Here is a 12,873-nt window from a genome sequence, read left to right on the forward strand (position 1 = left end):
TAAAATTCCTTTGAAAGTTGTAAGATGTCTTGGAATTTTTATAACCTAAAATTTTGAACTTGATCAACTGTGAATAGAATTAGAATGTACTCCCCTACTTCTCTATGTTGGCTGATAGTATCAGAGGTATGCTTTTTGTAACTTTGATGTGTGTTCGTACCAACTATTGGAGGTCAATACTTGACATGATGATGACTATCTATTAAAAAGTTTCTTGATGTGATCCATCTAGTGACTATTTTGGAGTTCATTTTAACATTCTAGTTCCCTTTTTACCAGGTCTTCACGAAAGCGTGTGGAAAATGGTCTTGAATCTTATGTTAATGAATCTAAACCATGTGATCCAGAAGAGATTATGGCAGCAACTGCGGAATCTTGTTCTTGGGTTGCAGATGAAAAAGTATGCGGTAGGAAAAGGCAGAGTTTATTGATAATGAAGCATGGAGAACCACAAGAAAGGTACTCCAAAAAAAATCATTTGATCAGTCTTATTACCAGATCAATGGGGGCAGTATATATTTGATTCTGCAGAGCTTTAATTTCTTTATGATCTCTCAGATAAAAATATTCTCTTAAGTAGTGTTGGAAGTGAGCTCAGCTTAGCTTTTTCCAAGCTTAACTTGGCCTCATAAAGTAGTAGTTGTATTCTGGTTTTGGGTCAGGTCCTGGCAAGCTTAAAGTGGTGGGGCTTTTAGGTTTAGCCTATTAAATATCTGGCAAGCTTGAACTCAGCTTGATAGGCTTGTTAAGTTGATCTTTGATAATTGGTTCATTTGAGCCCAATTTTGTGAACTGAGCTGCAGTATAAGGTCCACAATTAGCATGAAACTAAAAGAAAATAATTTGTAATTATTTTTAGAATTTGCATTTACTATATCTCTTTTTTGGAGCAAGAGTAAGTCTATTGTATTAATATTGGGCAAAGAGTTTCACATTACCTGTTTCAAAAAAAAAAAAAAAACTGGGAAAAGTATTCACAACAAGAATGAGGAACTGTATAGTGCACAGGGAGAGTGTACAACAATGAGAGTACACAGGTCATTTAACGGCAGAATTACAAAAAAAAAAAAGATAATCTTTTATAAGGCTGGAAGCTTGGGACCAAGAAAAAAATCTTTGCCACTGTGTTTTGTATCAGTTCATCTGTTTGAGAGGCTTTGCCTTCAAAAGCTCTGCTATTCCTATCCATCCAAATGGTCCAGAGAGCAGCCACAGGAATCAAACTTCAAACATGCTTGTCATTGCTTCAGAGACCTTCAAGATACCAACTCTCTAAGAAGCCAAGAGTTGTGCAAGGGAAGACCCAACTCAAATGAAGGTTTCCAAGCAAATAGGCCCATATAAGCCTTGAGATTGAACAGTGAAGAAAAAAATGGTCTGCTGTTTCCTGTTCTACATTGCAAAGAGGACAGTAGGTAGATGTGATAGAGATGCCTCTTCTTACCAGCTTATCCTTAGTGAGACACTTACCCAAGGCTGGCGTCCATACTAGGAAGACCCAACTTGCATTTGCTATATCTAAATTGTACATAACATTATATTTGAATATATAAACTGCCCACACCTTAACTATTACAGGTAACCCACCTACCTGTCTTAGGCTCATTAGCTAAATGTGCTTCATTTATGTTCTGGCTTGACTAACATGCCCAGTAATTAAGTTCAGGTTAAGCTTAAGGGAATACAGTTCATGAACAATCTGATCTAGCTTGGTCATCGACAGCCTTACTAGATGCCCCGCTTTCAAAAGATCAAGTTTGAGTGTATGACAAATGATAGAGACTAGAGGCTTCTAAATTTGTTTGACACTTTTTTGAATTATCTGCTTTGAGCCATTGGGGTGCAGGAGTTTGATCGAGGCAAAAGTGTTATTTTCCCCTTTTTTTTTTAATTTATGCTGTACTGCATTATTCTGGTGTGAATCTTAGTTAGTATCCTCTATGTGCAGGAAGGGAACCATGGACAAGCGTAGAAATTTATTGGTGGCTTTAGAAAGGCCTAAGGTGATGGCAAATTCAATAAAAGAAGAAAAGCCACAAAAGCTTTATATCCGCTCTGGTGATGGTGCTAAATATATGTCTTATTTCAAGGTTAGAATGTTCTGTATGATTCAAATTTTTATGCAGTTCCCGTGGGAAATATGCTTCACATTCTATTTAAATTTATCTATTTTTCCTATTATTTATATGGAAAGACTATTATGTTCTGTGTAGAAGATACTTTACCATCATTGGAGGAGCCTTTTTAATATTCAGAACTTTGATATTTCTATTATTGTCAAAAATATTCTGTATGTCATGCCAAGATGCTCATTGATCTTCACATCTGCAAGTGAGGCTAGAGATATTTTGGGGAGGGTGAGGGATAAGGAGAGTGGGAATTTTCAATAGGGCTTTATTGGGGAGGTGGCTGTGGCGGTTCAGATTAGGAGAGGAGGATAGTTCTTTGTGGAGGAGGGCTGTGGTGGGGAAGTATGGAGTTGTGAGATTTGGTTGGGAATCAAAGAAGGTGAGGGCTTCCAATGGGGTTAGTGTGTGGAAGGGGATCATGATCTTCAACAAGGAATTCAGGGATCTAACAAGCTTTGTAGTAGGGGATGGATCTAAAATCAGGTTTTGGGTGGATGAGTGGTGTGGGGTGGGAAGTCTCTGTGGCCTATGTCCAAAACTGTATATATTAACAGAGGCAGAAGTCACTATTAGTGGTAAAGGAGGGAGAGCATCTGATCTGGAGTCCGAAATTCAGGAGGCCTTTATTGAAAAGAGAAGTCGAAGAATGCATTTCTCTCTTGGAGAAACTGGAGGGTATAAAACCTACAATTCAGCTCAGAGATAAGCTTTGGGGGAAAGAGTGCAAGAATGGCAAGTTCACAGCAAAGTCTTGTTATCTGGCTCTCAGCAGATCTATCTCAGATGTGAATCACATTAAGGGCATTCAGGGGAACCCAGTTTCTCCAAGAGTGGAAGCTTTGGCTTGGCTGATAGCAATGGACAGCATTTTGACAGCTGATCACTTGAAATCCAGAGGCTTTAACATGGCTTCCAGACGCTGCCTTTGTGAGGAACAGGAGGAGAACATGATTCACCTATTCATCTCATGCGACTTCTCAAGATTCCTGTGGGATGTGTTTACTTCCATGTTTAGGGTCTCTGGATTTCACCCAATCACAACAGCTGAGATTTTTTCAAAATGGCCTAGGCTGTCTAGGTGCAAGAAGGTGAGGTTACTATGGAGTTGTATCCCATTTGCAATATGCTGGAACATATGGAAGGAAAGGAACAGGAGGACTTTTGAAGACAAGGCCTGTAGCATGGAGAAGATGGTTGCGGCTGTGGGCAGATCTGTGGTAGAATGGGTGTTGATTCTTCCTGAATTCAGTCATCAAAAAAAGGAGGCTTTTGGGAGTGGGTTAGGAGAGGTTTTGGGATATCAAATCTGTAATGTAATGTAGAGCCTGTTATCTAATTTGGTAGTAGGCTCTCTTGTTTTTCTTTGTATTCGGGTGCTGTCTCATCACCCTGATATGTAATTTCTTTTCATTTAATAAATTTTTTTCCATTCACTTATCAAAAAAAAATATTTTGGACACTCTGAATGTGAAGCTGGTGTGGATTCCTAGGGAACTGAACTCTGTAGCTGGCCACCTAGCCAAATCTGGAGCTCATAGAGAATTTATGTTTAGTGATACATCTTTGCCTGTGTAACCCTGTTTCTGCCTCTTTAAGGCTTCTGTACATCTTCTTATGTACCTGTTTTTTTTTTAATAAAATTCACAGTTAACTTCTCTCAGAAAAAAAAAAAAAAACTTCACATCTGCAAGTGAGGCTGTGTAGACTTAATCCAGACAACCACACCTTGGACAAGCCCAGACTTTACAAGGTAATATAGCAAATTAAAAAACAGCAGAAAATATGGTTCAGTCTGGTAGCCTGCATAGTGAGCATTGCTGCTCTACTACAGAAAAATAAAGGAATAAAAGAATCCCGCAATATTACCTCTCTCTCTCTCTCTCTCTCCAAAAAAAGGATACAAAACAATCTTAAATAGAAACCAGAGCCGTATGCAACCCCATATAGTTGGGATAAGGCATCGATGATGAGAACGCTAGAGCCATAGAGTGATACAACTCAAAAACAGAAGCAAGAGAGATAACCCAAATAAACACATAAACCTATGACCTAAATACCAGAAAATATATCAGTCACAATTCAATGAGAAAGAATATCGGCAAATGGGTTGGCAGATTTTCTAGCAAAACAAGGGGTACTTAGGAATCGGCTTTTTTTGGCTCATTTGTAAGCTTTATGATATAGTTTAGAGGCTGCACCTCGCACCTCCTTGCAGGGATTTATATGTATCCTTTTTTTATTTTAAATAATAAAATCGCTATTATCTATCAAAAAAAAGAAGTTTTGATCCAATCCATGTACCAACCTACCATAAGATACTATGATTGTGGCAATAGCTTAGGGGACTATAAAAAAAGACCACCTAAAACCAGATCTTGAGCATATTAAAAGCTAGCATTACCAAAACATTTAATTGAAACTGATGGCAACAGAATTGCCTAACAGATTGGAACTGATGATGTCCAAGTCAAGCAAGATGGAATTGGCTAATGAAATGTCAATATGGTCAAATTGGACTGATGATGTCCTAATGCAGACATGAAAACAAGGTAAGGATCAATGGAGAAAAAATCGGTTTTCCCTACAATAATGGAAACTTTTAATTTTTGGTAGGTCTGAGTTTTATAATAGTTGCTTTAGTTTATTAATACCCTAGGGATAGGGTTATTATCTTAGATGGTGGAACTATTTCAAGAGTCTTGCCAGAGAGGTATTCAAATTCTGAAAAGTCGAAGATGTATTTTTAGGGATAAAAACTTGCCTGTTTTGTGATTTGATTTCATTGGATAGGTTATTGAATTACCTATCCAACAAATCAAAGATCTTGTAAATCTGACATGTTTTGAGAGAATTATGGATTTTTTTTTTCTGATAGGTGCCCATCTTTGATGATATTTGAGTCTTAATGTTTTCTTGGTCTATCTTGGAGTTGTTTTTAGTTTGTTTAGCTGTACTTGTAGTAGGATTATTAGAGTGTTTTCAGATTTCTTTTAGGAGGTGGAATCAATATTTGAGTATCCCTGTTTTTCCTTAGTTACCTGTTATTTTAAAAACCAATTGTTATATTTGGAATAAAAAAGAACAGAGAGCTCAAAGATGTTAGGAAAGGTACATGACCCTCTCTACAGTGAGAAACAGATTACATCTCAACCAATGTTTCTCATACAAAAAAGAGAATCCCTACTGCAAACAGTGGATTTGGCACCTTAAGTTGACTCTGAAAGTCTGGGGGAATATGGATTGAACTGAGAATTGGCTGGACCCCCAGAGGGGCTGCACTGCATACACTGTAAGTCGGTGATCTGACAGAAAGGGGGAGAGAAAGAGGGAAACTGTGCGAGTCTTAGAGAACCCCTCTGACACACACACACAATGTCAGTGCTGAGAGCTATTTATACTTTCTTATTCATTAAGTGGGAAGGTGTCTAGAACCTTCCACACCACATTAGCCAAGGTGGTCGACTGTCTGCCACTGGTGTATTCTTATAATACGCTTTGAATTACTGCTTGGTGACCCAGGTTGGTCAATAGGCTGTGTTGACTCAACTTTGGCTCAAGATGGATTAAACCAGGTATGTGGTGATTCAAATATCTATGCTCTTGCACCCTGAAATCCTTATCCACTGACACAAGAGCAGAGGCGCCCTGCATTTTTCCTCAAACCATCCTCTCTAGTAGCTTTGCTTTAAAATATTCTTTTCTTTCTTTCTACCCATCACCACTGTTGGACTGGTGAGCCATAGGCATTTGCCTCTTCTATTTAAGTCTTTCACCCAGCAGGCTTCCAATAGCTCTTTAAGGGTACATGGACATGACCAACATAGATTTAAGGAACTGAGGAAACAGCCAACATAGGTTTAAGTCAGTGAGTAATGCCATTGTTTTTGGAATGTTAGAATTGAGTCGGTGGAATAAAAAAAAATTGTTTATAATTACCTGTAGGCAAAAGTGTAATATTCTTATTATTTACCCACCATGTACACCCTAGTAGGACCTTTTTCTTTGTTCAGTTATCCTATACCAATTCCTCATTTGTTGGATGCACAACATGAAATCCAACCCATCCCAAACCACAAATATACCAGAAAATAGTAAACAGCAAACAAAGACCGTTAGATTAACAAGAATAAAAAAAAAAACTACTTTGACTAGGGTTGAGGATGTAGATTAGTGACTGCGATTTTTCAAAATAAAGAGGTTAATAAGGCACCAATCGAATGTCCAAAATATCATGGAGAAACATTCTATTTGTGGTCTGATATGAGATTGATCAGGTCTTTCCTGGGTTGAAGTTAATTTGGGTGACTCACAAAGTCACAATCTAGTTGTCCCGACCAGGAAAACAAGTGACAAAGTAGATTAGTGTCAATCATTGGTTGACACTGAAAACAGCCCCACGTTTTGGTGAACTGGAATGTCTAGCACTGGTTGGAACAGTCCATAATCATTATCTAAATATTCCAAATATATTACTTGAAGCTTGAAATAAGTCCAGTCAGTAATGATGGAAAAAAGCCCACGCCTGATAAAACTAAGAGTTAGGGTAACTATCAAAAAAAGGAAGAGTTAGGGTGTTCTTTATTTGCTCTTTTTTTTATTTACATGAAATGTCTTCATCCAGTCAGTATCGTAATACTCAACTGTCCAGATTGGAACAAATTTAATTAATCACTATTATGAAAATTAATATTAAGACTTGAATCTCCGTAAAAATCCAGTGGAGGTCTTAAACTTGATTACACTAGAAAACAAAACCCACAAAAAGAGAGCTACAGAGAAAAAACCTTCAAAACCGAGATGGAAGCATATGGGCTATGGCTCAAAAATGGTAAAAAAGGGGGAAATTTGGCGTTTTTAAAACCAGCCCGGAAACAGAACCGTTATTCCGTCCAGGTCAAAGGGTGATCATGATATCATAATTAAATTACGAAATGTGTGTATAGAGAGAGAACAAAAATACAGAAAAATATAGAAATTTGTAGCAAAAATTAGGGCTTATCTCTAATGTTATATATTCATGATTTTAACAAAAACGTGGCAAACAAGAATTATTTTTATTAATGATGAAAATGTCTAAAAATATAAAAACAGAAAAAAAAAGAGAAATATTTGACCTGTGACCCACTAATTCAGTCAAATGGTTCAGTGGGTCTTTTTTGTTTTTATTTATTTTTGCAACAAACTGTCGGTAGTGGAACAGAGATGGAATCCTGGCCAGATGATGTGTTGACTGGTCTGACTAGCCAGTTCAACCACTCGTTGAAAACACTGAGAAAAACAACCTAAATAGACATATTGCCTCTACAACCTGAACTGACGCATTGAGACAAAATTACCCAATTGCAAAAACACATACTGTAAACAAACCGTTGGCCTATTTGCATGGCTCAACTCAGGTATAATACCAAACCCAATACATCTAACATATAGTCCAAGCATATATGAATTAATTTAGAAACCAAATAAAAAAAAATCGCAACTTCTATGTAATGGTTAGAACTTTTGGTCTATAATTTCAGCTTTTGCTACTCCATGGACTCGGTTGTTGTTTGCCTGAGGACATGAACCTAGTCCAAACTTGACTCTGCATAGTGCATGCTCACCACTGAGAATATCCCTTCCCACCTTATGTTGCTTTCATTCCTCTTTATCCTTTTTTAGTTTTTTTTTTTTTTTTTAATGTGAACAATAAGGAAAATCACTAAAAAAGGAACATAATTATTTAAATTGTATCATTGTGGCTCTCCAATTGAATTTTTTATGTTCAAAATTCTGTAACTCATCCTCTACTTTTGATAAATTGTAGGTAAGCAGAAAGCAACATCAACTTGTTAAGCGGATAAAGCAGTCTGCTGATGGCATTCAGTCCAAGTCTCTTAACCGTGTTTTGGGTGATATCAAAAGTTTTCACGTAGAACCATATGAAACGTTTGAGGAGGAAGAACGGAAGAAGTTGCATGAACACTGGTAGGTATTTTATGTCCAAGTTAACTTATTCAGAGTAGTCCATGATTTTATTCCATATTTAAAGTTTTATCCTTTTATATAAATATGGTTTATACATTTGCTAAGACCAAAATCCCATGTACATAGGTCAAATTTGGCTAAGAGAGATCTTCCAGCAGCTTTTTCATACTGGAAAAATAGACAATTGCAGAGACACCAATGGAGAAGGTCTGTGCAGCAAGAATTGGCAGAAAAGGAGAAATCTTTGGTAGGGGATGTATGTTACCTATCTTCTTTTACTTTTTTAATTTGTTGTGTAAATGTGTCACTGTTCAATGTTGACCTAGATTCTTTTGGGAAGCTCCCTTATTTTTGCTGCGGTTAAGAGTTTTTCTTGGCAGTAGCATATTGAACTCTTAGCTGGGTGATTGGTTGGCTAGGATGAGGAGCAAGAGAATGTGGATAACATGGTTCAAGAACAAGAGAGTGGAAAATCGGATAATGAAGGTTCTGTAGATGTACAGAGTTGTGGAGGTGATGAAGAGTCTGTTCCCAACACCACCCACAGTCAGCCTCTGGAGCGATTTCTTTCACTTAATGGTCAATATGAACTTGATACTATGGACATTGATTCTGATGCTGCTAACCAAAAAGTGTTGAAACCAGAAAGTGCAGCTCCAAGTTTTTCAGAATGCGTAGAGAACACGAACCCTACAGAGGAATCTGTTGACCAAGAAGTTCCAATCAAAGATGTCTGGCCTGAGGGTAGCATGCCAAATTCCTACTATCATACTACTTCTGCAAGCCATGGCTATACATCTTCCAGTGAGTTGTCACTTGGTCAACCGAAGCCTGTTGAAGAGCAATCTACTCGCTTCATAGATTTGGAATCTGACATTCTTGAGCAAGATACTGGGGAAGTTTTGTTGCACAGACCATCCAATGATGCTGGTTCAAGTTTGCATGTTGAAAATGGTGGGTCATTCTTCAATTCCTACACAAACCAGGAACGCAGTGAACTACTTCATCCCTTTCTCAAGGGCCAAGAGATGATACAGTCTTACCCTCATGAGCACAAGCAAACAACATTCCAGTTCCTGTCAACAAATGATGATTTGCTAGGAAATGATCACCTTCATGGGAATTTCTGTGAGCAGGAGAATCAGTTGGAGCAGAGGGAAATGAGAGAGAAAGAGCTTTACATGCATCAAATGATCCAGAAGAACATGTATTCTAATGGAGGTGGATACCCAATTCCAAGCCAAGATCTCTTTTCATCTGTCAATGTGCAGGATTGGGCTGTCAATCCTGTTCGTGTTCCAGTCCCTGTCAAAACACCCTTAAATAGTGAGGGATTGTTGGGTCAGAACTGGTTTCCAGGTGAGCATCGGGCTCGGGGTGGCTGGTCTGGTGTGGACATTTCTAGTGGTGCAGCTAGCTTGGGAAATGGAAGCAATACAGATGAGAGCTTGTTCAGTGTTCTGTCACAATGTAACAAGTTAAAGTCTCTTTCCCATTATGATACAGTGAATGCAACTGAACACTATATTCCATCAAGGAATTTTGTGGGTGGAGGAATTCCTGGAAACATGGACTTCCCACGCACAGATCATCAGCTTAACTACTTGAGTGGGCGTGAAGCCCCTTCTGCTACCTCCGTCAAAGGAAATAGTATGTCATGGATGAATATGCAGCATCAGAGTTCAGGCCTAAATGATGCACTTGAAAAGCCATTTTTGAGGTCATGGAACCAATAGGGATAATCTTGTTAGACATTTAAATGGGGTTGGCAGTGTATGCTGATGAGCTTGTTGAATATGGAGATAGCTCAGACGCTGGATGCCAAGGCATGGCATACTGGAACTTAGGAACTTTTACCAGCAAAGAGAAACAAGGCAGAGGTAGTGATAGACAGTTATGGAAGCTGAAAAGGCAAAGTTTTGTACATATCCATACAAAAGCCACCTCAATCCCATGTACATATTTAGATGGCAAAAGTGGAGGAAGTTACGGTCTTACGAACGGGAAAAAATAATGGAATCTCTTCTTTTATTGGTAAGCAATATATAGTTTCTTTTCCATATCTTTTGGTTGGATATTTCATTTTTTTTAGGGTAGGAGGGTTGAATACATAAGATATCTTTGGGAGACTGGGTGATTTGAACATATGAAACTTCACTGCGGCACCACCTTCTTCGTATCTCCCCTTGTTTTCTCCTTTCTTCTTTTTCTCTTGAGTTGCATTTCTAATTTACTCTTTGCAATTGCAAGCTAGGAATTGGGTATATTGGCTATTTGCCAAATTGTTGTTTGATTTAAAGGTATGATAAACAGCAGTCCAGATATTGGTCCTTTTTGAGTCTGGAGGCAAACTCGCATGCAGGGATTGTATCGAGGACTCAACACCGAACAGGTTTCGCCACAAGAATGGGTCATGTCAATTTGTTGCCCCAGATATTGTCAACCATTTTAGAGTTGGCCCTAATTTTGTTTCAATGCACACATTTGTTCCATTTCTCCCATTGTGTCATGGCACATTCGTACGTATTAAGAATTCCTAGAAAAGGGGCTTCCAAATCCAAAGCTGATCAATAAGATGTTTTCTTCAATTGGTCCCGTTGGCTTTCAAAAATCCCAACCCTCAAGGAAGGCCATAATCTGTTAGTGACCATTGGTGGTTAGGGCTGCAAATGTATCAGATTTAGTCTGGTCCGAATTCTAATCAATTTAGTTTAAGTTGGATTGAGATATCCATTTAGCCGTATTTTGGATCGAATTGGATGTTCAAATACGATTTATTTATTAAGTAGATCGTTTTCACATATTCATTGATTTCATCGCCAGGATTTAATGCAATCCTGTTTTATACATATATAAAATATATAGTTGGATTTCGGATATAATAATTTAATATAGTAGTTTATTATATTCGATTGTATTATATCATCGATTGGCAGTGGAGTCATAATAAGCATGTATCTTCATTCAGTTTTAAGAATGAAATATGAAAAAAAAAAATTTGATGTAACATGTGGTATGATAAAAGAGATGTGTTAAAAACGAGATATTGATTATTACTTATATAATATATAGACGTGTTTTCATGTAGGTGGTGATAAGAAATTAAATCATTTTGGGTGAAATGGGACAATCAATATTATCACAATTAAATAATAAAGTTCAAAAATAGATAAAATGCAAAGAAAATATAGAAATTAAAAAATAAGAACATTTTTAACATCATAGATTTTGCATATTAAACAAGAATAAATATGATAAATACAAAATGATGTCATTAATAATGGAAATGGAGTGTAAAATTTAAAACTAATTGGAAATAAAACTATTTTCCTATTTTCATTCATTAAATATCATATCTAATGTATATTCTTTCATTAAATCATATATTTAAGATATATTTTTTCCATCATTATATTGTACTAATTAAATCCATAACATTAATTTTAATAATATAAAAATAAATATTAAAAAAAAAAGAATTTAAAAACAAAACCATTTTCTTCCCTCTCGATGGTAGATAAGCAATTCTATCATATGGGGTCAAATAGGTTAATAAATAATGCCATAATTAAATAATAAAATAAATTAAATATATAATACAAATAAAAATAAAAAGAAATGGGCATGCATCTAATAATGTATATTCATTATGCTAAACAAAAAAAAAACTATTAAATGTAAGAAGTATTCTTATTAATGTTGAAAATAGAATACCAAATTTAAAATCAACCTAGAAATGAAATGATGCCATAGTCAAATAATAATTTTTTTTAAATAAAAAATACAAAGAATCACAAAAAAAAAACGACAAACATTTGGGCACATATCTAATGTTATATATTTATAAAAAATAAAATATTGGGTACATATCTAATATTATACATTCACTATATTGAATAAAAATAAGTATTATACATAAGAAATAATTTTATCAATAACGGAGATATAATACAAAATTTAATGTCAACATAGAAATCAAACTATTTTTCTTTTTGGGTGGTGGGTTAGTGGTTTGGGTCAAATGGATTAATCGATGACATGATTAGCTAAACAGTAAATCTTAAAAAATAAAAAAAGTACAAGTAATCAAAGGAATATATAAAAAATTGTATATTAATTATGTCAAACAAAAGCTAAGTATGATAAGTAGAAATTATTTATATAATGTAGATGAAATATATAACTTAACACTAATACAAAAGCAAAGTTATTTTCTTATCTAGATGGTGGGTCAATGGTGCAACTTTTCAAAGAAACTCATGATGTCATAATTGAATAATAAATATTAAAAAAAAAAAGATAGAACATAAAAAATGAAGAAATGCAGAATTTTGTCAAAAACATTTGGAAACATTCCTAATGTTCTATATTCATCATATTAAATAAACATAATTGTTAAAATAAAAAATATTTTTATTATGATAGAAATGGAATACAAAAAGTTAATAATAATAATAATAATAATAAGTGTTATTATAATTTAAAATGTCCATGTGCAATGTGCATGCACATTTGCAATAAGCATTTACATTTAGTTTTAATTATATTATTATTTTTATTAATTTTCAATTTCTATCTTAACTATGATATATTTAAAATTCAAGTAATTAATATGAAAAAAAAAATTATCACATGCAATGCAGTACTTAATTACTAGTAATATAAGAAAATGAAATGTTCCCCATGTGTCATGTGGATAGGCGTAGGTAGAGTTATCATGTATAAGAAATCCAAAATCAAAAAAACCATGTGGTATTTATCAATATTCACCGCACCA

At 35.5% G+C, this 12,873-nt stretch overlaps 1 protein-coding gene across 10 annotated transcripts in view; it reads left to right on the plus strand.

The window, feature by feature from the left end:
* Window positions 1–10,597, plus strand: part of LOC148853342 (nuclear factor kappa-B-binding protein) — a 30,186-nt gene extending 19,589 nt beyond the window's left edge. For 6 of the 10 annotated variants that reach the window (XM_088940827.1, XM_088940829.1, XM_088940831.1 and 3 more), the window contains exons 6-10: window positions 280–459; window positions 1,949–2,090; window positions 7,936–8,096; window positions 8,223–8,352; window positions 8,516–10,597. In XM_088940827.1, the coding sequence (XP_088796953.1) occupies window positions 280–459; window positions 1,949–2,090; window positions 7,936–8,096; window positions 8,223–8,352; window positions 8,516–9,832 (1,930 nt within the window). In that variant the 3' untranslated portion in view covers window positions 9,833–10,597. The remainder of the gene's footprint in view (window positions 1–279; window positions 460–1,948; window positions 2,091–7,935; window positions 8,097–8,222; window positions 8,353–8,515) is intronic. The other 4 variants (XM_088940833.1, XM_088940835.1, XM_088940836.1 and 1 more) reach the window with 1 other exon arrangement.
* The last annotated feature ends 2,276 nt before the right edge of the window (window positions 10,598–12,873 follow it).

This window comes from Nelumbo lutea, chromosome 4 (assembly GCF_056320005.1).
Source record: "Nelumbo lutea isolate HS-2025 chromosome 4, American lotus-T2T, whole genome shotgun sequence".
Lineage (NCBI taxonomy): Eukaryota > Viridiplantae > Streptophyta > Magnoliopsida > Proteales > Nelumbonaceae > Nelumbo > Nelumbo lutea.